General features: G+C 43.1%; 1 protein-coding gene across 1 annotated transcript in view; it reads right to left on the minus strand.

Annotated features, from left to right (window-relative positions):
- Window positions 1-1,347: 1,347 nt before the first annotated feature.
- The window catches only part of rnf166 (ring finger protein 166), a 36,108-nt gene continuing 10,372 nt past the window's right edge, over window positions 1,348-27,083 (minus strand). Inside the window, exons 2-6 of the mRNA XM_084322128.1 lie at window positions 17,923-18,079; window positions 15,110-15,222; window positions 6,853-6,967; window positions 6,491-6,598; window positions 1,348-4,908 (exon numbers count right to left, since the gene is read on the minus strand). Of these exons, the coding sequence (XP_084178254.1) occupies window positions 4,843-4,908; window positions 6,491-6,598; window positions 6,853-6,967; window positions 15,110-15,222; window positions 17,923-18,079 (559 nt within the window). The 3' untranslated portion in view covers window positions 1,348-4,842. The remainder of the gene's footprint in view (window positions 4,909-6,490; window positions 6,599-6,852; window positions 6,968-15,109; window positions 15,223-17,922; window positions 18,080-27,083) is intronic.

Raw genomic sequence — 27,083 nt, forward strand, 5'->3', positions numbered from 1 at the left:
GAGCATGGTGGGGAAGGACGCCTAAACACGTTTTCGGCACTTAAAGTGTTAAGAGTAAAGAATATTGTACCTTTGGGGAATTTAGAGTTTGGTCGACACGCTATAGCTTGACTTCACTCCACTTCGTGGTGGTAAAATTCCAGCATGGCCTCCACACAGCCACTAAGTTCTACATTTGAAACCTGGAACAAGCATGCAGCTGCGTTAAAGGAAAATGCCAACGTTATGGGAAATGTGCTCGCTGCGTTCTCCAGAGTCAGAGAAGAGAATCTAGATACCAATTTCCTCCCTGTGCATTCAGTAAAAAGCTGTCCCGCTGCAAGCTATCCCAGCTTAGCACAAATGAATGGAAGCGGATACGTACCAGCTAGCCTTGATGTTGGCCAAAAACACCTCTCCCGGCGTTTTAAGCTAGGTCTAGTGTGCAGCTGGATAGCTTTCTTTCTACTGAGCGCACAGAGAATAAATTGGTATCAAGATCTTGACTCTGGAGAAGACGGTAAGCGCATTTCCCATAATGTTGGCATGTGCCTTTAAGGCGGCTGCATGCTTGTTCCAGGTTGGGGTGGCTTAGGGTGACTGTGTGGACGCCATGTTGGAATTTTACCACCACAGAGTGCAGTGACACACACTCAGGAGCCAAGAATATGAATCTCCTGCATAGAAAAGGTTCCATTAGAATGTCCCATGACTTTAAATTATAATGTCCTCATCAGTTCCATTTCAACTGCAGTGGTTCCCAATACAGTTTTATTGTCCATAAAAATTCAGTAAAAATGTTGTCCTGGTGTCTCTCTCTCTCACACACACCACTGTTTTCAGGCAAATTCAGGTGCCGTTTCTTCAACACAAACAATGGGATGCTTGGACCATTACAGCCCACTTGGTGTGTATGTGTGTCTACTTGTCTGCGACCGTAAAGTAGTGGAGAGCTGCTAGACTCAAACACGCCGTCTGCTTCATCTACTTCAGACAGTAGACTACTTGGGAGCTTGAGCGTTGACCATATTCACACGGTGGCCATTTTGATCTTATGTCATCATGCTCAGGTTGGGATTTCTTTCCAAAAGGGGTGGAAATAAATCCCAACCCGAGCATGACATAAGAGCAAAATGGTCGGCATGCGATTATGGTCAATTGTGTTGAATTGTCATTCACCGATCCCCTCCTAGTGGATAATCTGTGCATGCAGTGCAGCGATCTGTGTGATGCGCAATGAAATAATGATGTATGGGTGCAACAGTACAAAAAAGAGAGAGCGAGAGAGAATTTAGTTTTTTACATTTCAAGGGGACATCTTCCATACTCAACAGTTAAAAAGGAGCAAATAAATACAGCATGATGGAAAACAACAGCAATACATTATTGTGAATCTATGAATTATGGTACAGCGGTTATATGAATGCTGTTCCAAACAAAACCTTACACACATTTACAAAATAGCCTTATTCGCATAGCACAAGTATAAAAAAAAAAGTCATAGTAAACCATAAACAGCAAAAAATGAAATGCATGTTGTGATGTGATGAAGAGGACACGTCAGTGATAACAAGAGGACGGGTCAGTGATAGGAAGAGGACGGGTCAGTGATAAGAAAACAGGTCAGTGATAACAAGAGGACAGGTCAGTGATAACAAGAGGACGGGTCAGTGATAGGAAGAGGACGGGTCAGTGATAAGAGAACAGGTCAGTGATAACAAGACAGGTCAGTGATAACAAGAGGACAGGTCGTCAGTGATAACAAGAGGACAGGTCAGTGATAACAAGAGGACAGGTCGGTCAGTGATAACAAGAGGACAGGTCAGTGATAACAAGAGGACAGGTTAGTGATAACAAGAGGACAGGTCGGTCAGTGATAACAAGAGGATGGGTCAGTGATAACAAGAGGACGGGTCAGTGATAACAAGAGAATGCTTTTGGCATGAAATTATTCCCTGTGCAGTTTGTGATGAATCAGAAAGCGTTAAAAAATAAATAAAAAATGTGGACTATCCCTTTAGGGGTTTTAGGCCTGGCAGGGTTATCTGGCTGGCATCATAACACCATTCATAATCTGGTTAGTCCCACTAGCCAGGACTAAGAATATCTGAAAAGGGGCTAATGAGTTAGTAAAATATCTATACCTGAGGATGAAGCTAATGGGGAGGCTTGTTGCACTAGGATGGTCTGGCAGACTGAATGAACAAAACCTGTGTGAAGAATATACATCATATCAGTAGGTCCTCTTTTATTCCATGTTTAAGGACACTGAACTTCAGGTGACTAACATGTAGGATGAGAGAAATATAGACTGGAAGATGCCCCTAATCAAAGTTAAGAGTATATTTTCTGTTCACAAACCAGGTTTTTCTAGTAAAAAACTAAAAAGAATGTACAACGCATTTGTCACAAACTGGTCTTTTACTTTTTAACCTAAGACATTATTTTAACAATACCGAGATGATTCTCAACTTATATTTTTTTTTATACACAAAAACAGTCACTAATGTTTTCATCTACCATGAAATGTATATGCCAAGTCATTGGACTTACAAAACTAAATAATTGGAACAAAAGTCCTACCATTCTTCAAAGAGTCTTTGAATGAATTAAAGTGCAAAATGATCAATGCATTCTTCTGTGGAAAAGTTGTTATGACAAAACACAAAAAACATCTGATCCATCACCACGGGGACCAGAGCTAAAGGCTTCTTTACTCTCTGGAAAACCCTGTTCTTCAGATTCAGATCAAAGGTCACCATACTAGTATAATGTGTGTGCTTCCAGTCAAATTAGAAAATAGAACTGACAATTAGCAGACTTTGTGTGTGTGGTCGTACTGTTGGGTTTTTACTATGGTACTTTCCCATCACTTCTGAAACAGATCTGCCCTCTACTGTCCGTAACGGTGTATTACACCACATCCCATGTTTCTTTGTTTCTGCACTGTGGCAGCAGTCCAGTCCCTCTCCAGGGAGCTTTACCAAGACAATAAACTGGCTTTAAAATACCTAAGAGTTTATATTTGTTATTAACGCACCATATTTATTTTCCAAAAATATAGATTTATTTTATTCCTTTTATCGTGACAGATGCATCATAAAAAATATTCCTTGTAGTAAAGTTGGATACGCAGGAAAGGGAGGTTGAACTCAGTCCAATAGTTTCGTCCATTCTGTAGATTCTTCTTTTTTTAATCAATATTGGTGAATGCTGTAGGAAAAAAAATGTGACGAGTGGAAGTATTCCAAAAAGTATTTAAAAAGAAATCGGTTTGCTTTGTTTTTGGTGGACTGTGAAAGCAGCGATAATGTCTGTTGTAAAATGTTTGGTATTGTGGAGTATGCGTGGGCTGTGATCCATCCTTCGCTCATTCCGTGCTCTACTGGTCATGCCTAGAGCAGGATGCAGCCCATGCAGACTCATCCAATCAAACTCAGATCAACTGAGGTCATTATTCCCATCCCAGGAGTTTTCTCTTTCTTCATTGGAGGAGAGAAGACTCCTTCGTAGTCCTTGTGTTCCCATTCATCAAAGCAGAGCCAGGGTCAGTTTCATTCAAATTCAGTTCCTTCATCATTTACACAGAAACCAATGATGGAGTAATCTTTCTCCATTATCAACAGGTCGGGCAAGTTCTGTGTATTTGAATTTCTAAAAATCCATTTCCTGAATTCATTGAATTGAAAATGTATTGAACGCTGCCCTGGAATCTAATCTCTTATTACTAGCATTAGGGGAGGGAGACAAGAAGACAAGGAAGCAAGGAGGGACCAAAGGAACAAACTTGTAATCTAAAGTAGACCTCCAGGGACCAGTAGAAACAACCCATTTCCTCACGTACAATCAGCACATTGTTGTTGTTTTTTTGTTGGTCAAAAAGACAATAATGTTTCCATGGAAATAATAGTATTTCATGCTGTTGTGTTCCATGGGCTGTGCTGTGCAGCTGTCAATCTTCACTCAAAATCGTTCTTACTGGTTGATCCTCTTCCTTCCTGATGAATTCTGAATGAATTCTGATTAGGTGGGTTTGTTTCAACGCACCAGCTGATTGCATTTCCAACTCATGAAAAATGGATGTTGCTTCCCTCAATGATGGCGGAGTTCCACCCTGAAGCACCTCTCTCTTGATAAGGTGAGTTTGATTCATGACCTGGAGAGGGTGTTTCCTCATTCCTCAGGGTAGAACACAACAGAGCAGGGTAGAACACAACAGAGCAGGGTACAGCAGGGTAGAACACAACAGGGTAGAACACAGCAGGGTAGAACACAACAGCAGGGTAGAACACAGCAAAGCAGGGTGGAGCAGGGGAGAGCTGAATCGTGTTGATCATGGCTTGCAGACATACTGATCCTGTAATCAGAGCTGTAGTTTGGACATTGCAGTTCCCAGTGGCAGTCTCTCATGGGCTCCACAATCCTGCTCCATGGCCATTACTAAGTAACTACTAGTGATTCTATGCCAGTGGAGAGTGCCAGACCCGCCTGCCTCTTCATTCGCATTGTAGTCCTCTCATCTATTTCTGCACTCTTTAGCATGGGGTAGTGGTTGTGTAGAGCTGGGCAGAATACAGTAGGTCAGAGTAATAGGTAATGTTCTGTTTTGGGTGTGGTTTGGTCTCATAATGGTTCCATGTGATGAGGCAGACCGGTAATTGCAGGATCTGGTCTGAACTACTGAATCAGCTCTCAGCCAGGGTGGTGGTGGGTAGTAGAACTACTGAATCAGTTCTCAGCCAGGGTGGTGGTGGGTGGTAGTAGAACTACTGAATCAGTTCTCAGCCAGGGTGGTGGTGGGTGGTAGTAGAACTACTGAATCAGTTCTCAGCCAGGGTGGTGGGTGGTAGTAGAACTACTGAATCAGTTCTCAGCCAGGGACAAAGCTAGTGCTGCCCGCAGCGCTGCCTCCTCATCAATGCTGTAATCCTGGAATAACAGACAAGCCAGCCATTAGCAAAGCCAAACCATGTTATAGTGATAACAGCTGGAGTGGGAGGGTGTTCTTATGTACTGTGTAGGGGTGTAACGGTACGTGTATTCGTCCCGTGAATTTACGTTACGGCCGTCACGGTGCGGTACATCCAGCCATATACGCCGAATACGTCTCAGATGACAAGCGGACAGAATTAACAACAGCGCGCACTGACATCTGCACTCGGCTCTCCCCTCCTCTTCTCCTGTTTACTACAGCCTATTTGTCCCTAAAACAAAACAATGATGAATTAATTAAATGTTTAACACAGCAGGGTCATTACAATTTAGCAGTTTTATTTAGTTTTCTTGTTCGCCCAATAATGTTAACCAAAAGACACACACGTCAACCTTTTCCGGCGGACCGCGGAGTCTCACAGCTGATCGGAGAAAAAATAAAAGCACAACATACCACCAGATCATCTGAGCTCCTCTCCAGTTGCTGCTGCCTGCTACTGTTTAAATCCAAAATATTGATAATCGTCTGCCATTGTTGTGTAACATGTCATCTGTTCGCTAGTATTCGAGTATTCTTCAGTCTCGGCTTCACGTGAAGTTAAATCCACTCTATAAGTGAAACTGAAACTAAGTTGTTGTTAAAGGTGCAGTAGACAATTAATTTACTCGTGGATGCCTGAACACAGAATTACACCAGTATCACTGACTACTACGGCAAGCCTATAGAATATTATTATATTTAATAATAATTATTATAATAAATATATAATAATAATTATAAATATTTTTTTCCTGTTGTACCGAAATCGTACCGAACCGTGACCGCAATACCGAGGTACGTACCGAACCGTGGCTTCTGTGTACCGTTACACCCCTAGTACTGTGAGTGTGATTATGGGCAGTAGAAAGCTATCTGGCTGCATGTTAGCCTAGCTTAGCACAATGAATGGAAGCGAACATGGCCGGTTAGCCTTCGGGAGAGGTGTTAGTTGGACAATGCCTAGGCTAACCGGCCATGTCCGCTTCCATTCATTGTGCTAAGCTAGGCTAACGTGCAGCCAGATAGCTTTCTACTGAACGCACAGAGAGGAAACTGGTATCCATCTTCTTGTCTCTCTCTGGAGAAGACGATAAGCTAATTTCACAAAATGTTGCAGTGTTCCTTTAATGCTTTTATACAACAGTCACCATCACATGGGCTGCTAAAAGATATATATTGTTTTATGTAATTAAAAGTGAAATTCAGGAGAAAGCGAGAAAGATGTTAGCCATCTTCGAGGTGGTTACCACAGCTTAACTACAGACAATACCAGTGTTTTACAGCACATTAAACACACACACACATCAGACATGCCATCCCTTTTGGACAGCCTAACCAGAGAAAAGAATGCAGTATTATAGTGAAATAATTTACACAAGTAGAGAATGATTTCTGTATGCACGATAAAATACTCTGAATGCAAACGGCAACATATTTTGTACGTAGTAGTGACAGAAATATACGTTTTAAGTGCATGCACATACAGTGTGCCATACCACAAACACACACGCCCCCACACACACACGCACAGATACTCACCACAAAGGTATCATAGGAGAACTTGTGTCTGTGGAGTAGATGTTGGAGGAAATTAGAGCTCTTATAGCTGGGATCTCCCCATGGCATGGCTGAACACACTGGACACACCTGGCAACACACACACACACACACACGGTCAAGTCCATCCCTGTCCTACTTTTCTTTCACCCGTTTCCCTCAACCAGTCATGTCTGAATAACTGATTATTCACAAAAGGGATTATGGCAGTCTTGCATTTCTTTCAGATTTTCGCTGGACTATAAAAGCTCTTCCCATGTTTCACAGTTGTACATGCAAAACTGATCAAATATAAGGGCACAACAATCTTAACCAGACGAGAAGAGAAGAGAATATTCTCTTACCACTTTATTAAGGTCATTACGGTGGTTATCCATAGAGTGTTTGACCAGTTCCTGCTGGTCCAAGTGTCTGGCTCCACAGAATGGACACGCAAACGTAGAGCGGTTGGGGATATTGCTACGCACACACCAAAGGAGAAATAAAAAATGGTTTGTACAATTAATGGGTAGCATATTTCTATAATTCTACTGCAACGGTTTGTTTGTGTGTGAGTGCATGCATGATAATGTGGAGCGTGAAGTAAATGGTAAAATGGTAAATGGTGCAGTTATATAGCGCTTTTATCCAAAGCGCTTTACAATTTGTTCCTCACATTTTACCCATTCACTCACACATTCACATTGCCGGGCGGAGGCGACCATGCAAGGTGCCGACCTGCTCATCGGGAGCAATTAGGGGGTTAAGGGTCTTGCTCAAGGACACACGCTGCCCGGGAGGAGCGGGAATCCCGATCCACTGTCGCCCCCGTGAAGTGTTTACCTTACCCCCTTTATTTGGCACAATGACAGAGTATGCATTTTGTGTGTGTGTGTACTTTCATTTATATATATATATATTTATTTGTTCTGCACCAGGTGGTTGAGAAGTAATGCTTGTTTGCTTGTTTATAATCTCAACACAAATCCCCCCCGCCAAAAAAAAAAAAATCACCCTTTGAAACAAAGTGAACCAACATTGCGCATAGAGGAAGCTTCTTTGTATGTTAAAGGTGGCGCACCACAGCCAAACAGATCATTTATAGTTTCAAACAGTGATTCAGGGCTCCAGTTTCTCTCTTGTAACACTTTATGTATTCAATACCAAATATTATATCATACTTTATTTAGACTTTTCAGAGGTTATTTCCCCTCTCAAAACTATCTGGTGCACCTTTAACCTTTATTTGACCAAGTATCTGTGTGAATACATTATGTTTAAACACCACATCAAATGCACATCAAACACCACACCAAAATCACTTGTTTTCAGACAAAGTGTTGCCATTGTTATGTAATACAGTATCCGAGGAAGAATACATTTTCTTAATTCTTTAGAGACTGTATTAAGGCACAAAAAGCACATTTTCAGGAAAATAAATGCACCTCAGCATGACATTTTAGTCTAATGCAGTGACTTTAACAGGTTTATAAGGTCCCCCCCCCCCCCCCCTTCTCTCTGAGTACCCGTCTCCTGGCGCTGACCAAGGTGATGGATGCCTCGGGGTCTTGGCCAAGCTTGTAGTGACTGCTCTACATGCACCTCCGAGGCATTGGATCAGTTATTCACCGCCGTCTGTCCGTGGTCCTGTCAACTGATTAACAGACTGTTAACAGATTAACAGTCAACGCGGTTTCATTGCTGGGTTAAGTACTTCTATTCTATTCACATAATACGCTTACTTCATATATCTACTCCATTCACATATATGCCTACCACTTGTATCTATTGCTATGTCCGCCTACTACAATCTCATGAGCTGTCTAACGCCTGTCCCGTCTCCCTGTCTTCCTATGACTTGCTGTCCTGGAGTGTTGACCGGAGTGTTGGACGTCCCGTGACGAAGGCCGGGAGATTGCGACCCCCTCTGCGTGCCCCCCTGTCTTCGGAGGTCTCGTAGTGGTGACCGGAGTGCCGGATGTCCCGCGATGATGTCGGGGAGTTCGCGACCCTCTCTGCGCCACCCCCCTTCCCCCTGTCTCCGGCTGTCCCTGAGCAACGACCGGAGTGTTGAATGTCCCGTGACTAAGACGGGGAGGACGTGACCCTCTTGCGCCGCCCCTGTGCCTCAAATAGATCCGCTATCAACTCTATCTTTAATCTTTCAAAATGTTCAGTTGCTATCGCTATTAGCTCTATCTTTAATTTTTCAAAATGTACAGTTGCTATTGCATGCACTCATCTGTGTTTCACCACACACATGAGTGCATGCTTACCAACTGTCCGTCTGCAACACTACTATCACCGACATCTAAGAAGGGAGATCCCCCCTTGAACGGCCCTTCTAAGGTTTCTCTCCTCCACATTGCCTGTGGAGCTTTTTTCCCCTATTGTTAGGTTTTAGTGAGTTTTTCCTTACCTTCGCGTGGGGTATGTCTGGGAGTGCTTGCATTCTTTCATTTATTTGCATTAATCTAAAAAATTTTTGGACCCTATGGTGTTCTTGTTCTGTTCTTGACTTATTGTTATGTTGTCTTCTTGACTTGTTTAAAGAAGACCTGTACGGCCCATGGGGACATTAACGTGTGTTGTCGGGCCCTATAAATAAATTTGATTTGATTTAAGACACTTTTTTTAGATACACTCGAAGAATATGGCAGTGGTGTATTGGGCAAGAAAATTAAACTACAGATTAAACATGTTTAAATACTGGTGTTAGCTCTGACCAATCATACGCTTGGTTAAATAGATGGAGTTCTATTAAAGAAATAAAGATGAAATATAAAATTAAATGCAAGCAATATTATGTATGCTTTCAGAAAATGCTTTACATGTTACAGCCCTATCTGAGAATGAATGAATGAATGAATGAATGAATGAATGAAAACTTTATTAACAGATTGCAGAATGGGTACAGTACAGTACAGCTCAATACATACAATTGTTAAGGGGATGCAGACCAGAGAAAGACTTTCGTCTTGTTTACATCAGGGTCCCCCATTTTCAATTCATCGTAACATATATGACATACATGACATACAGATAGACAGTACTGCTCCATCTATACATTTATGACATACCAGATTTGCAATTACAGTACTGTTTGTGATACAAAAAGAGTCCAGAAAGAAAAGAGTATATACATTAGGCGTGGAAACTGTACATTGGATTGGGTAGGTGGGGGTGGGGGGGGACTGCTGTACATTGGAGGTGGTTGGGTGGGTGGGGGGGGTTGGTTAGGAGTGGGGGGGGGGGGGGGGGGGTTGGGTAGGAGGGGTGGGTGGGGGACACTGTACAACTGTACAAACAACACTGTACATTGGATTATTGACAAGACCATACTTGGTAATTTACTGTACATTGGAGGGGGTTGTGTTCGGACATTTACAGGGGCCAGTTTCGGGTTGCAGTCTCCCTTAGGTGTTTTTTGAGAGTGTTTTTGAAAGTGGGTAGTGATTCACATTCCTTTACAGCTTTGGGTAGGGCGTTCCACATTGATGTGGCATAATTGCGAAACGTGTTTAGTCCCTTGTTTGAGCCGAATCTGGGTTTAACATGATTTGTGGAGCTCCCTCTGGTGTTGTGATCGTGGTATTCACTGACCTTTGGGAAGTATTTTGTCATGTACATGGGTACCTTGGTCGTGTAGTGTATCTTGTAGACCAGGCCCATTGCAAGTTGCTGTACTCTGTCGTCTACTCTAAGCCATCCTAGGTTGTCAAAGTGGGCAGGGGTGAGGTGGGTTCTAGGAGTAAGGTCAAGCAGTAGTCTGACCAGTTTGTTTTGAGATGTTTGTAATTTTGTTTTTAGCGCCTTTGAGGTGCTTTGGTACCATGAGGTGCAAGCATAGTCGTAGTACCCTTGAATGAGTGCTCCTGCTAGAGTCTTCAGGGTATTCTTGTTTACCAGTGAGGAGATCCGGTACAAGAATCGAGTTCGTTGGTTGACTTTTTTTATTACATTGGATGCCATTTTGTCACAGGAAAGATTTGCCTCTAGGATGGAACCCAGGTAGGTAATATCTTCTTTCCTTGTGACAATATTGTCACCCACTGTAACTGAGAAGCCGTCGGTCTTGCTGAGTTTGTTATTTGAACCGAAGAGAATGGACTCTGTTTTGCCCATGTGTAATGATAGTTTGTTATCAGCGAGCCATATGCAAATTTTGCCTAGTTCTGAGCTGAGGGTTTTTTCAACCTGTAACTTGTTCTTGTCAGAGACCAGCAGGGCTGAGTCGTCCGCAAACAGGAACAAGTTGCAGTCACAAGCTGACGACATGTCATTTGCATAAATTAGGAACAGTAGCGGACCTAGTATGCTTCCTTGTGGAACACCACAGTTTACTGTGAGGGGGGGGGATAGGGTACCGTTTACCTCCACCATCTGCTCTCTCCCCTCCAGGTAGGATTGCATCCAGCTCACTGATAGACTATCAAAACCAATTGCTTTTAGCTTGTCAATCAGAATGGTGTGATTGACAGTGTCGAAGGCCTTTTGTAGGTCCAGCATGACCATGCCGCAGTATTTGCCCGCGTCCACCTCTTGTTTGATGTGGTCGTTTAAATAGAGAAGGCATGTGTCAGTGGAGTGGGATGTTCTGAAGCCAGATTGGAATTCGTAGATTAGATTTTTTTCCGCAAGGTATTTTTCGACCTGTTCGTATACAATTTTTTCCATGACTTTCGAGATGGAGGTAAGGATAGAAACAGGGCGGTAGTTGCCTGGGTCTAATTTACTGCCTTTTTTGTGCAGAGGGGTCACTCTCTAGAGACACATCTAGACACATCAATAGATGACAATCAGGTTGCAATACAGGGGTATAATTTATACAGGCTGAGGCTTGATAGGAATAAGCATGGAGGAGGTGTTGCTTTTTATATTCAAGAACATATACCTGTCAAAGTACGAATAGATCTAAGTGCACCTGGTGTGGAAATGCTATGGCTACAGGTTCATCTACCTCACCTTAAACCAGTTCTAATAGGCTGCTGCTACAGACCACCGGGCTCAAACATACAGTACCTTGAAGATATTTTTCAAGATGCTACAAACAGTCACTGATATTGACAGAGAAATATATTTAGTTGGAGACCTCGACTGGTTCTCCAAAACATGTACATTAAAAAAGAAATTAAGTGATGTGGCCAATGTTTGCAATCTATCACAGACAAAACAAGAGTTTTTTTATTATCTTTTCCCCCCCTCCTTTTTCCGATTTTTCTCCCATCCCACTGTTAGTCGTTATGCCAATTCCCAACCCCCTTCCTGGTTGTTGCGCACTCCCCCCTACTGTTGGTCCGGGAGGCCGGAGACTGTCACATGCTTTCCTCCGACGCATGTGCAGCCAGCCGGCAGCCAGCCTGGCAGCGCAGATTCTCACCGGGAGAGTGTAACGTGTGGAAGGTCACACTACCTCCCTCCAGATCCTACCCTCGCTGTGCAGGCGCCCCGACCGAACTGTAGGGGTCGCTGTCCACAACGCCCAGGACCCACCCATCAGCTTTCCCACCCCTAACACTGCCAATTGTGTTAGTATGAACGACCAGCCAAGCTGATAGCAACGCCGAGAGCTGGACTCGAACCCAGCGTCTCCAGCGTTGATGGCGAGCGCCTTTCCCACTACACCACCTAGCCGCCCACCAACCAGAGTTAACATCAGGTGCACAGGAAGATCTTCAACTTGCATTGCTCACATTTTCACAAACTCTGTGGAGATGTGTTCAAAAGTAGTATCTGTGCCAGTAGGCTTTAGTGATCATAACATCATTGCAGTAGCAAGGAAAACTAAGGTGCCAAAAGCTGGGCCTAAAGTTATATACAAGAGAATGTACAATAATTTCAATGAAAATGTGTTCGTTGAAGACTTGAATGAGATACAATGGGATAATGTGACTGAACTAACAAGTACAGAGAATGCCTTACAATTATTTATGAAACTGTCGTCATCCATCTGTGACAAACACGCCCCTATGAGGAAATTAACGGTCAAAACAACTAAAGCCTCTTGGCTTGATTTGGAGTTGAGAAGCTGTATGAAAGAGAGGGATCAATTGAAAAAGGATGCCATTGCATCCGGTAGCTCTGATGATTGGCACATTTGGCAGGCCTACCGTTTTCTGATAAACAAAGTCACCAAAATGAATACACAGAAGAAAAAACAATACTATAAATCCAAGTTTGAAGAGACTAAAGGTGACAGCAAAAAGTTATGGAGAACCTTAATTAAATGAGGTCATGGGAAAGAATAAAACGAAAACCATGCCCTCATTTATAGAAGCAGCTGGTGGATTTATCACCAAACCTCGAGATATAGCTACCGGTAATCATTTTAATGATTATTTTATTGATAAGGTGGAGATGATAAGGAATCAAATGTTGCCGGTGGATGGTAAGCTGTCTGAATCAATAATTAAGCAGGATATTATGCATACAAAATAATTTGAATTTTATTTTATGGATATAAATCTAGAGCAAGTGGAAAAGCTTCTCTTGTCCATACAGTGTGATAAACCTTGTGGTCATGATAACTTAGAGATGGTAAACTGCTCCAGCTGGTAGCCAGAATTGTAGCAAAGCCACTGTGTCATATTTTTATGTCTAAGTGAGGGTGTTTTTCCTCAAATGTGGAAGATAGCTAAGGTCACTCCACTTCCCAAAAATGCTAAACAGCCTTTTAATGGAGCAAATAGTCTACCTATTAGTATCTTGCCAGTTTTAAGCACAATCATGGAAGGTGTTGTTTTAAAAAAAATCAGCACTACCTCTCAGAAAACAGTATCAATTCTCAATTCCAACATGCATATAAGGAGGACTATTCTACATGTACAGCTTTAACACAATTAACAGATGATTGGCTACAACAAATTGACAGGAAGCGAATGGTGGGCACTGTACTACTGGATTTCAGTGCAGCTTTTGACCTCATAGATCATGAGTTGCTGCTCATCAAACTAACTGCATATGGATTCAGAACTGCAGCTGTTAACTGGATAAAAGCTATCTATGTAATAGACAGCAATGTGTTGTGTTTAATGGTACCCTGTCCCATTTTAAATCACTACAGTGTGGAATTCCACAGGGAAGCTGCCTGGGGCCCCACTTCTACGGCATTTTTACAAATGATTTGCCATGGGTATTAGAAAATACATGTATGATTATGTACGCCGATGATACTACAATGTATGCATCATCAGACAAGACAGAAGAGCTTAATGAAGTCCTTCAGAGAGAATTGAACTTAGTGTCCACTTGGGTGTCTGAAAACAGGCTGAAGTTAAACATCTCAAAAACCAAGAGTCTAATATTGGGATCCAAGCATGCTATAAGAAAAGACGTGAAGCAAGTATATCTTTAGACGGAACAGTTATTGAGCAAGTTAGAGAGGCAAAACTATTGGGTGTCACACTTGATGGAACACTCATTTACATTTACATTTAGCTGATGTTTTTATCCAAAGCGACTTACAAGTTCTGTACGACAAGTCATCAGGAAGGGCACAACTCTATCAGCTGAGTAACAATGTTCATCAGAGTGTTGAGTGCTACAGTGTAGGCTAGTTTATTAGGACAAGTGCATGACAGTAAGGTCAACTCACACCACCAATGTGGTTGCCAAAATGAGCAGAGGTATTTCAATTATCAGAAGGTGGAGTTATTTTCTAACCGATCTGATATTGAAGCAAGTGATACAGTCATTAGTACTTTCTCACCTTGATTACTGTCCAGCTGTCTGGTCTAATGCCTCAAGACAAGAGCTCAATAAGATCCAGCTCACTCAGAACAGAGTGGCCCGTCTGGCCCTGAACTGCTCAATGAGAAACAGTGTGGAGGGGGTGCATACCAAGCTGTCGTGGTTGAAAGTGGAAGACAGACTGGATTGCAGCCTGATCTTGTTCATGAGGAATATATATATCTCAAGAGAACCTATCTGTTTGTATTCACAGCTAACATGTACACATGATCGACACAAGTATGGTACTAGGCATGCCTGTAGGGAAACTTTCACAGTGCTACTACCAAAAACCAATGCAGCAAAGAAAACTGTTATATAGAGCCATGTCATATTGGAATAAACTGCCAGTACATCTTACACAGATAACCAGTAAGATAAGTTTTACAAATAATTTGAAAACAGCATTGAGAGAAAAATAAATTAGTTTACATTAAAGAAAAACACAGATACTGTAGTGTACACTGTAAAGATATGACTGACTGTCTGAGAGTTTAATCCCTTTTATTGTATTTTCTGTGATCTGATACTCTGATACTGTTTGTGTACTGTAATGCTATTTGGAATTATTTGTATGTAGGAATATTGGAATATATTTTTAAATGTATGCTACTATAATGTTATGTATGTACTGTTTTGTTGTGTGTGGACCCCAGGAAGACTAGTTGTTGCTGCGGTGATGACTAATGGGGATCCGTAATAAAAGTAAAAGTAAAGTGGTTGATTTTTTTCACCAACTCAACAACCCTGAGATCCATAAGAGTAAAACCAGACTCAAAAGTTACATCCTTGGCGTGTGTGTGTGTGTGTGTGTGTGTGTGTGTGTGTGTGTGTGTGTGTGTGTGTGTGTGTGTGTGTGTGTGTGTGTGTGTGTGTGTGTGTGTGTGTATATACCTGGGGATGGGCTGTGAGGTTGGGACCACAGGGACGAACTTGGGGCAGTTTGCTATCTGCTCCTGAACCTTAGAACAGGACATGATATGAGACCTCATCTTTACCAGAGCCACCTAGAGTGGAGAGAGAGAGAGAGAGATAGAGAGTGTATAGAAGAGAGAGAGAGAGAGAGAGAGAGAGAGAGAGAGAGAGAGAGAGAGAGAGAGAGAGAGAGAGAGAATACAGCTGAAGATGTGCTCTGATCGGTGTGTGAACGGACCAGAGAATTTGATGCAGCGTGGAAGAGTGAAATTCAAGTCAAAGCTAATTTCTCTTTGACATGCCAAGCGTTTTTATAAACATCCTCTTTGTCAGAAGGCAGTGCAGAAGAAATATAAATTCCTCAAATGGCCTATATATGGCACATCGCACTCTCCATGGTGCTGAAAACTTCTGATTTACCAAAAGTGTGTTTTGGGAGAGATTCCTTCCCACCTCTCGCAGAGACAAGTCGCATTTCTTTCCTCTCTCCCTAAGGCCTCAAGGCCGTTCCCATCGCTGCCTCACACTGCCTCCCTGAAGCCTCCCTGCTGTGCTCTGTGCCGTTTGTCGGACTATACCCAAATCAACTCGAAATGGATCTAATCAGTGGATTGCATATTTTTGTCAAGAAAGCAGAATAAGGCTAACCTTCTCTCAAATCGGGCCACCAACTTGAAGACGTGGACATTTGGATTATCGAAGCTTTTGGATTGCAATAAGAAGATTTTGGATCCGTCTACCGCGCACAGGACCTACAAAAAATGAACTGACTAAGACACTTGGACTAATGCGTTCAGTCATTTGGACGGAGTTGTTAAAACTCACTCCACTCAAATCAATAAGAGTTATAATTCACTCTACTCAAAATCAAATTTAAATCGACGTGGCTGGAAGAAATGTTGCCAAATGTCAGCCAAAACAAATTCCCGGACGACTCACCAAGTAAGGTCGAACCAGAGAGCTGCTGGAGTCGAAGGAAGATAAGGATTGGTGTGCGACGTCCCATCCCCCAGCCCTCTCCCCCACGCAGGGGGGAGCCAAGACTTGTCTCGTGCACTCCCACCCCACCCCCCCTTCCTCAGCATAATGGTGCTGCGCTGTCGGCTGCCTTGTGTGTGAGGGAGATCCCTACATTTACATTGTCATTTAGCGGACGCTTTTATCCAAAGCGACTTACAAGTTCTGTACGACAAGTCATCAGGAAGGGTACAACTCTATCAGCTGAGTAACAATGTTCATCAAAGTGTTGCGTGTTACAGTGTAGGTTCGTTTATTAGGACAAGTGCATGACAGTACGTTTTTTTTTTTTTTAATTTTTTTTATATATTATTATTTCAGATAATGGTTGAAGAAGTGAGTCTTAAGTCGACGGCGGAAGATTGGATGGGTTTTGGCTGTCCTAACTGGGGTGGGCAGTTCATTCCACCATTGTGGGGCAAGGACTGAGAATAGCGGCATCTCTTTGGGGCGCCAGTGCAGGTCCCTAAGAAGTGGGGTGACATGGGCCGACTTCGGTAGGTTTGAGATCAGGCAGGCCGCTGCGTTCTGAATGAGTTGAAGAGGCTTGGTGGCAGTGGCCGGGAGGCCAGCGAGCAGTGCGTTGCAGTAGTCGAGGCCGGGAGATGACTGTTGATTGGACGAAGAGTTGGGTGGCTTCTTTTGTCAGGAAGGGGCGGATCCTTCTGACGTTGCTCAGGAGGAATCGGCAGGTTCTGTTGTCGCTGCGATGTGAGCGGAGAAGTTCAACTGGTCGTCGAGGACAACGCCAAGGTTCTTGGCGGTCGGGGACGCGGTCACAGCTGCATTCTCGACTGTGATGGAAAGGTCGGTCAGGGGGGAGGATTTGGCCGGCAGGTGAAGCAATTCTGTTTTGCTTAGGTTCAGTTTGAGGTGGTTGGTCATCATCCAGACGGAGATGTCGGACAGACAGGCCGAGATCCGCTCAGAGACGTGGATATCTGAGGGAGGGAAGGAGAGGAAGAGTTGAGTATCATCGGCATAACAATGATACGAGAAGCCATGAGACGTGATAATGTTACCCAGTGATTTAGTGTAGAGGGAGAAGAGAAGGGGTCCTAGGACCGAGCCCTGGGGGACACCCGTCCGCAGGGGGCGGGTGGCCGACAGGGTCCCTCTCCATGACACTTGGTAGGAGCGGTCATTGAGGTATGTCAGCCATGTCAGCGCAGAGCCAGCCACTCCCATTCCTGCGAGGGCCGCGAGGAGGATCTGATGGTTGACTGTGTCGAAGGCTGCAGATAGATCTAGGAGAATCAGGACAGAGGAGAGGCCTTTCGCTTTTGCTAAGTGAAGTGCCTCTGTGACCGCAATGAGGGCCGTTTCTGTGGAGTGGCCAGTCCGGAAGCCAGACTGATTAGGGTCTAGGAGGTCATTCTGTAAGAGATAAGCAGTAAGTTGGTTGGATACAGCACGTTCAAGTGTTTTAGAAAGGAAGGAGAGAAGAGAGACAGGACGACAGTTGCTAGGTGAATACTGGTGTTGCTAGGTGAATACTCAATAGTAGGAAGTGCGTCGCTCTTTTGCTCTATCCCTGAGTGCTAAAAACCTGCTCATCTCTCAAACCCTGCCATCTTTTCCTGCCACCTCCAATCACAACTGTTGCTTTCCCGTTTGTCAAGAGGAAAGCAACAGTTGTGATTGGAGGATCAAGAGAAGAGGGCAGGGTTTTGAGATAAGGTCAACCGAAAAACAAAGTGTAAAAAGCAGCCGGCACTGAAAATACGTCTCTCCTAGGTGGACCACCCAGCCATCTTGGTACGTGCCGCTCCTACCTTCTTGCCACAGCCCCGGCAGGGAGCCTTGTAGGAGGCCAGCTGCTTCTCCACACTAGACGACCTGTCCACCTTCTTGGGGTCAAAGGGCACACGGCAGAGAGGGCAGAGTGGAGAGGTCACCTGGAGACACGGCTGGAGACACTCGCCACAGAACCTGAAAAAGGGAGACAAAAAAAGAAAAGTTGTGTCAGCAGTCGGCACACAGATCAAATCAAAATCAAATCAAATGTATTTGTAAGGCCCGACAACACACGTTAATGTCCCCATGGGCCGGACATGTCTTCTTTAACACTTTCTTTGCCAATAACGAGTATACTCGTCATTGCTCGCCAACGCTTGAGTGCTAATAACGAGTATACTCGTTATTAGATCGTTTGATCTTTTTCCTTTGATCCCCGCTCTACAGACTCGGCCGGAGCTCTCTGAATCACTGTGGCACAGCTAACATTAGTTATGGTTTTAGCGCGACCTGGGTATACAGGTATGGCGAGGATGCAAAGCATGTTAGACCATTGGACCTGTTGCTCGCAGAGTTTTCGTTGCACATAGAAACAGCGTTCGCGAGATGAGTTGTTACAGAGCTGTCAAACGCAGGGCTGAATAGCTAGATGTCATAGCTTCTAGAATTGAAGGTCCGCGCGGCTCTTGTCTAATATGAAATGACAATTGCGAGGACTCTCATTGGTGAAGTGTAACGCGTGGGAGGGCACGCTATCTCCACCAAGTCCTGCCCCCGCTGAGCAAGCGCCGAGACCTGACCTGTAGGCGTCGCTGTCCACAACGCCAGATTCCCACCCACCAGCTTCCCACCCCCTAATACTGCCAATTGTATTAGTATGAACAACCAGCCAAGCTGGTAGCAACGCCGAGAGCTGGGCTCGAACCCAGCATCTCCTGCGTTGGTGCCGTGAGCGCAATCTCCGCTACGCCACCTGACCGCCCAAACTGGCCTTCCTTTGAGCTAGTTGAGTATCCGGAGCATCACATTTGTGGGTTCGATTATACTCTCAAAATTGCCAGAAAAAGAGAACTTTCATATGAAACTCGACAGTCTATTCTTTCTTGTTCTTAGAAATTAAGGCTATTACATGTGAGAAATTGATAAGAAACTGAACATTTCCTACAACAGTGTGTACTACTCCCTTCAGAGAACAGAACAAACAGGCTCTAATCAGAGTAGAAAGAGAAGTGGCAGGCCCCAGTGCACAACTGAGCAAGAAGACAAGTACATTAGAGTTTCTAGTTTGAGAAATAGACACCTCACAGGTCCTGAACTGGCAACTTCATTAAATGGTACCCGCAAAACGGCAGTCTACAGTGAAGAGGCGACTCTGGGATGCTGGCCTTCTAGGCAGAGTGGCAAAGAAAAAGCCATATCGGAGACTGGCCAATAAAAGGAAAAGATTAATATGGGCAAAAGAACACAGACATTGGTCAGAGGAAGATTGAAAAAAAGTGTTATGGACAGACAAATCGAAGTTTCAGGTGTTTGGATCACACAGAACAACATTTGTGAGACGCAGAACAAGTGAAAAGATGCTGGAAGAGTGCCTGACGCCATCTGTCAAGCATGGTGGATGTAATGTGATGGTCTGGGGCTGCTTTGGTGCTGGTAAAGTGGGAGATTTGATCCAAGGGATTTTGAATAAGAAAGGCTATCACTCAATTTTGCAACACCATGCCATACCCTGTGGACAGTGCTTGGTTGGAGCCAATTACCTCCTACAACAGGACAATGACCCAAAGCACACCTCCAAATTATGCAAGAACTATTTAGGGAAGAAGCAGGCAGCTGGTATTCTGTCTGTAATGGAGTGACCAGCACAGTCACCAGATCTCAACCCCATTGAGCTGTTGTGGGAGCAGCTTGACCGTATGGTACGCAAGAAGGCACTTCAAGCCAATCCAACTTGTGGGAGGTGCTTCAGGAAGCGTGGGGTGACATTTCTTCAGATTCCCTCAACAAATTAACAGCTAGAATGCCAAAGGTCTGCATTGCTGTAATTGCTGCAAAGGGAGCATTCTTTAACGAAAGCAAAGTTTGAAGGAAAAAATTATTATTTCAAAATAAAAATCATTATTTCTAACCTTGTCAATGTCTTGACTATATTTTCTATTCATTTTGCAACTCATTTGATAAATAAAAGTGTGAGTTTTCATGGAAAACACAAAATTGTCTGGGTGACCCCAAACTTTTGAACGGTAGTGTATGTTACAAGAGACTTTTAAGTCAAGCACTTTCATATATTATGTTTAAGTTTAAGTCAAGCACTTTCATATATTATGTTTAAGTTTAAGTCAAGCACTTTCATATTATGTTATGTTTAAGTTTAAGTCAAGCACTTTCATATATTATGTTTAAGTTTAAGTCAAGCACTTTCATATTATGTTATGTTTAAGTTTAAGTCAAGCACTTTGATATGTTATGTCGTCTGTTTAATTAAGAAAGAGTGCAATAAATGATTTTATTGAAAAAATAAGAATTGTGTGAGAGAATCGTGATCTCAATTCTTTGAGAGAAAAATCGTGATTCACATTTGAGCAAGAATCGCCCAGCCCTAGTATAGATTATAGAATTCTTTGGGGGGGGGGGGGGGTCTTTTATTCCTCCGACAACACTGGCCTATATTCCTCCCCCACCCCACTGCTCCCTCCTGCAGGCATTCTCTCTCTCTCTGCATAACAACTGTTTGTTGGCTTCAGTAATGACTAATGAGCTATAATCTCAATGCCTATTTGTGCTGCCTATGGTTATTATTACCACTATAAAATATAATCCATTATACATTCCTAATGACTAGCAGTGCTAGCAGGTGCACATCGAGAGTACAGAATAGGAAAGACCGATTAACTGACCGATGACAAGCTAGGAAGGCATGACAGACAGACAAGCCAATGGCAAGGGGGGAGGCGGGGAAAACTAAAAGGAAATGGGTCATCACGTCTTCCTTTACCTGGAGACTGAAGTTCACTCAAAACCTTATGACTTGTTTATGATTTTAAATAACCAATTATTGTTTTAAGATTACATTACGTTGTGCATTGATGTTCTATTATTATTATTATTATTATTATTATTATTATTATTATTATTAGCAAGCCCATGCAGTATGGAGCAGTGGCTCTCAATGTGGGGGTCCCCAGGGGTGCTTGAAGGGCCCGGGGGGCTTCAGAAAACTAGGAAGGTTTGCCCAATGAGAGAACATGTGCCTGATTGCCTATATGAGTGATAGTATTGACACAACTACAGCATAGAGAGTTGTGGAATTCTGGACTTGGCTAATCATGTCTAACATCAAAAGTCTATCCAGATGTGGGTCCCTAAGGCAAACTCTTATCAAAACGGGGGTTCACTGCCGCTGGTATAGTGAAGATGATGAAGATGTTCCCACAAACACAGGGGTGGCAGACGGTACCCGTGCTCCTGCAGAGCAAAGTGGTGCCGTCACCATTCCCACTGAAGTTGAGACGGCTGTTGATGGTGCAGGAGTAAGATGGTGCAGGAGTAAGACTGTGCAGGAGTAAGACTGTGCAGGAGTAAGACTGTGCAGGAGTAAGATGGTAGGAGTAAGACAGTGCAGGAGTAAGACGGTGCAGGAGTAAGACGGTGCAGGAGTAAGATGGTAGGAGTAAGACAGTGCAGGAGTAAGACGGTGCAGGAGTAAGATGGTAGGAGTAAGACAGTGCAGGAGTAAGACGGTGCAGGAGTAAGACGGTGCAGGAGTAAGATGGTAGGAGTAAGACAGTGCAGGAGTAAGACGGTGCAGGAGTAAGATGGTGCAGGAGTAAGACGGTGCAGGAGTAAGACGGCTGTTGATGGTGCAGGAGTAAGACGGTGCAGGAGTAAGATGGTGCAGGAGTAAGACGGTGCAGGAGTAAGATGGTGCAGGAGTAAGATGGTAGGAGTAAGACAGTGCAGGAGTAAGACGGTGCAGGAGTAAGATGGTGCAGGAGTAAGACGGTGCAGGAGTAAGATGGTGCAGGAGTAAGACGGTGCAGGAGTAAGATGGTGCAGGAGTAAGATGGTAGGAGTAAGACAGTGCAGGAGTAAGACGGTGCAGGAGTAAGATGGTGCAGGAGTAAGACGGTGCAGGAGTAAGATGGTGCAGGAGTAAGATGGTGCAGGAGTAAGACGGTGCAGGAGTAAGATGGTGCAGGAGTAAGACGGTGCAGGAGTAAGACGGCTGTTGATGGTGCAGGAGTAAGACGGTGCAGGAGTAAGACGGTGCAGGAGTAAGATGGTGCAGGAGTAAGACGGCTGTTGATGGTGCAGGAGTAAGACGGTGCAGGAGTAAGACGGTGCAGGAGTAAGACGGCTGTTGATGGTGCAGGAGTAAGACGGTGCAGGAGTAAGACGGTGCAGGAGTAAGACGGCTGTTGATGGTGCAGGAGTAAGACGGTGCAGGAGGAAGATGGTGCAGGAGTAAGATGGTGCAGGAGTAAGATGGTGCAGGAGTAAGACGGCTGGTGATGGTGCAGGAGTAAGACGGTGCAGGAGGAAGATGGTGCAGGAGTAAGACGGCTGGTGATGGTGCAGGAGTAAAGGCCCTCCCATAGTCGAGCAGACTGTACACAGAGCAGAGTCCGCGGAGGTCCGCGCGGACTCTTGAGCTTTGATCTCAGCGGACAGCAGACCCACAGCAGAGTGCAAGTGCGAAGCTCCTATTTTCTGACGCGTGGACGTCCGGGTGTCACACAAAACGCTGCTCGGCGTTTTGGTTGACATCGATCTGCATTTTACTCTGACCACTCGCTCCGTGCCAAGAGAGATGTTTGAATGGCTTTTCTAAATGAAGTGTGTAAAATTGCCAGTTTTATTTCGAAATATTGGAAACGGAGATATCTCCGTTTCCAATATTTTGAAATAAAACTGGTGCTTTTATTTCATGCAATGCGTGTTTGTCATTTCAGCACCACGCGCTGTCCACCTCAAGCCTATATACCTGTTATTCAAGTGCGTAAAACTGCCCGTTTTATTATCGAAATATTGGAAACGGAGATAACACTCTTTATTTTGACATCGGATGACGACGACATGACAGAAGTTGAACAGCGTGGGGACAATTGTGTAAACTGGCGCGTGACATGTAGGAAATTGGTCCGCTCGACTATGAAAGCTCAAAGAGTCCAGTGGACCTCCGCTGAGTCCAGTCCGCGTACAGTCTGCTCGACTATGGGAGGGCCTTAAGGCGGCTGGCGACGGTGCAGGAGTAAGGCGGCTGGTGACACAACAACCCCCAACTGTGCCTGCCTGATCGTTGGGGATTCCATTGTGCGTCATGTTGATAATAATAATAACTTTATTTATATAGCACTTTTCATACAAGATGCAGCCCAAAGTGCTTCACATTACATGATAAAAGAAAGATAAAACAATGAATAATAACAAAAGAACATAAAGTAAACCACACAGTCAAAATCACAAGTAAAGAAAATGGATAAAATCGAGTATTTAAAGAAAAATAATAAAAAGAGTTGCTAATTAAAAGCAATATTAAAAAGGTATGTTTTCAACTGTCGTTTAAAAATGTCTACTGAGCCAGCCTCTCTAATATTTTTTGGGATTGTGTTCCACAGCTGTGGTGCATAGAATTTAAAAGCAGATGCCCCAATTTTCCTTTGGGGCACCCCAGGAACAATTAAAAGACCAGCTGTGGAGGACCTTAGGGCTCGTGACGGGACATAAAAGGACAGGAGATCGGAAATGTACGATGGTGCTAAATTGTTAAGAGCTTTAAAAACAAGTAGAAGGACTTTAAAATCAATTCAAAAAGATTCAGGGAGCCAGTGCAACGCTGCTAAAACTGGAGTAATATGCTCTCTCTTCCTTGTTTTCGTTAAAAGTCTAGCAGCAGAGTTCTGAATTAGCTGTAGCTTGTCTATTGATTTTTTTGGAAGACAAGTAAAAAGAGCATTGCAATAGTCCAGTCTGCTTGAAATAAAAGCATGAATCAATTTCTCAGCATCCTGTTGGGTTAAAAACAATCTGACTTTAACCATGTTTCTTAGATGGGAAAAGGCTGTCCTGGTTGCCTTTAATATTCACACGTCCTGGTCACCTTATTTATGTGGGTATTAAAACTTAAATCAGAGTCTAAAATTACACCTAGGCCAGTTACTTCCGGTTTATTCTGGTGAGCCAAACTTCCAACCCATTAAAAAGTGCTTCCCTTTTGGCTTTAGGGCCTACTAAAAGAATTTCTGTCTTGGCTTCATTTAGTTTTAAAAAATGATCGCTCATCCATCGATCAATTGCAGACAAACAGGTAGTCAAGGAGCATAAAGCGTTTGGATCTTTTGGCTCGACAGACATATACAATTGGGTGTCGTCGGCATAGCTATGGAAGTCAACATTGTGTTTTCTAATAATATCACCTAGAGGTAACATTGTATAGTGAAAAAAGAAGAGGACCAAGGCAGCTTCCCTGTGCAACGCCAAAGGACATGTCGTGTTTCTCAGAAACAAAGTCACCTAAACTAACATAAAATGTCCTCTCTATAAGATATGTTCGAAACCAGTTCAATGCACAATCGGCTAATCCAACCCAGTTTTCCAATCTATGAATTAATATGCTATGGTCAAGTGTATCCAACGCAGCACTCAAGTCCAAAAGGATGAGAACTGAGACCCTGCCATCAGCAACACTAAGTCTTAGATCGTTTGTTACTTTAATCAGAGCTGTTTCAGTACTGTGATTAGATATAAAACCGGACTGGAATTTCTCTAGGATACCATTTATTAAAAAAATTATTTAATTGATTAAAAACGACTTTCTCAAGTATCTTACTCATAAAGGGTAAGTTGGAAATAGGCCTATAATTACTTAAGACATTATAGTCTAAATTAGATTTCTTTAATAACGGTTTCACAACAGCCGTTTTGTATGCATTAGGAAAAATTCCAGTCTCGAGGGATGTATTAATTATTTTAAGAACTGATTTAGAGAGACTATTAAAAACATTTTTAAAAAACTTTGTGGAGACAGGGTCAAGATTACAGGTTGATGATTTACTCTGTGTTAAAAAAAAATTGGAGTTCTGGTTCAGAAATGTTACTAAAATGTCTCAGAGTTGCTGGTCTGTTGCAGGGCAAGTCATGTGCAACGCTGGTATGTCTGATGTGAGGCTTTGTAAAACTATGTGCCGCTCAGGTGCTACGGTGGCTGACATTAACTATATGTTCCCACGCAGGCTGCCAACTGTCCCTCCAGCCGAGACTCTGGTGTTACATGTAGGAGCGAACAATGTCAGCACTGAAAGAGGGACTTCTGTGTTCTCTCCGAGACTCTCAAAATGGAATAAGCACTTTTAGTGGTTGAATCTACACAGTCCTCATTGAACACAGTCCGGCAATGATGCCCACACAGACTCAACGACTAAATAACAACACAATATTGTGCTTATTCCAACGGAATTCCCTTGAGCTCCTCTGTCTCCATGTAGCAGCTGTGTGTGGGAGTAAACACCATTAATAATATCTGCCCTGCTACTCTGGACTGAACTGCCAAGAAACACCACATATCAAAGTATACTACAACCATTGAATTTAAGGGAACACGCCAACATTTTGGGAAATTAGCTTACCGTCTTCTCCAGAGAGAGACAAGAAGATAGATACCAGTTTCCTCTCTGTGTTCAGAAGAAAGCTATCTGGCTGCATGTTAGCCTAGCACAATGAATGGAAGCGGACATGGCCAGTTAGCCTTAGGGAGAGGTGTTAGTTGGACAATGCCTAGGCTAACCGACCATGTTCACTTCCATTAATTGTGCTAAGCTAGGCTAACGTGCAGCCAGATAGCTTTCTACTGAACGCACAGAGAGAGGGGCAACAACTGGGGACGTTTATTTTTTTCTCCCAAAAAAGTTTAAAAAGAAATTATCCACGTTTTTTTTTTTATATATTAAAATATATTTTGTTTTTAAGAATTGTAAAGGATCACAAGTGTGTTTTTGATTGGTTGTAAACAAAGACAGAAAATAAACTTCATTCATTAAATTAATAAACTGTATGCCTCACTGTCACTGTGTGGAAGAGACTGGGATCATTCTTTTGTGCAAGGCAACAACATCAGGCTTAACTTAAAACATTACTTTCCTAACTTAGTGAAACTAAATGTAACAAATTAACACAGATATAAATTTACTGAATGGTTATCTTATTTTATTTATAAAAAATTAAATTAAATAAAAAATAAAAATCTGATTTTTTTTTTTACCAGCTATTTTACTGATATCGGCGGCCGATACCGATACCAATATGGGATCGGTGCATCCCTACTGGGGACAGTGAGTTGAGGGAGTTGACGGGACAGTGAGTTAATACAGATACGCTGTCCTGCTGCTCTATTTCATTTTCATAAAAGAACAAAAGTCCATATCTAGGCCTACATTTGCTTTAGGCATGGAAAACTTGTGTCCGATAAGGACCAGATTCTTGATTTTTGATAACTTTGCACTCAGTTATGTTTGTAGCCAATATATGTGGAATTGTTTTACTTTATTTATTTTTTTTACTCCCACTTTCATTCACCCTGTAAAATTAAAAGTTACACTCTTACCATTAAGGGACTAAATGGTCCTCTTCAAAAACGCCATAAAAATATTATATGTTGAAATAATTTTCCACTTCCCCCCCCCCCCCCCCATAAATCTTTTATTCAACTTCAGCCCTGATCATAACCACCATATATTCAATTCATTTTAGAATGTTAACCCTTTAAATGCCAGTGTGTGATGGCATCACAAATTATTGTTAAAAAAACACACAAATTGAAGTATTTTCAATATATGAAATGCAACATTTTTGTAATGTCAGATAAAAAATGAAATACTCCCACTTTTCTGAAGAGTTGTTGTTAAATCTGACATTACAAAAAACTGAAAATCCATCAAAATCAGTGTTGTTGCTAATCATGGACACAATGCTAGCATGTAATAATCCCCCCCAGAAAAATCCACTTTGCATTTAACTCAATCAGCGCCAGGGGTCGGGGCACCAGAACGCCATCACTTTAATCAATGAGGAGACTGCGAGATTTGCGAGTGCTTAAAATATATCTTATATTATAGCTATGGGTCTAATACACCCGTCGATTGTCAGTGAGTTGCTTCCAATCAACATGCACAAAACAGATTGTAGGACGGCGCTCGCTCGCCCC

Source organism: Notolepis coatsorum, assembly GCF_963971535.1.
Source record: "Notolepis coatsorum genome assembly, chromosome: 9".
In the NCBI taxonomy this organism is placed as follows: Eukaryota; Metazoa; Chordata; class Actinopteri; order Aulopiformes; family Paralepididae; genus Notolepis; species Notolepis coatsorum.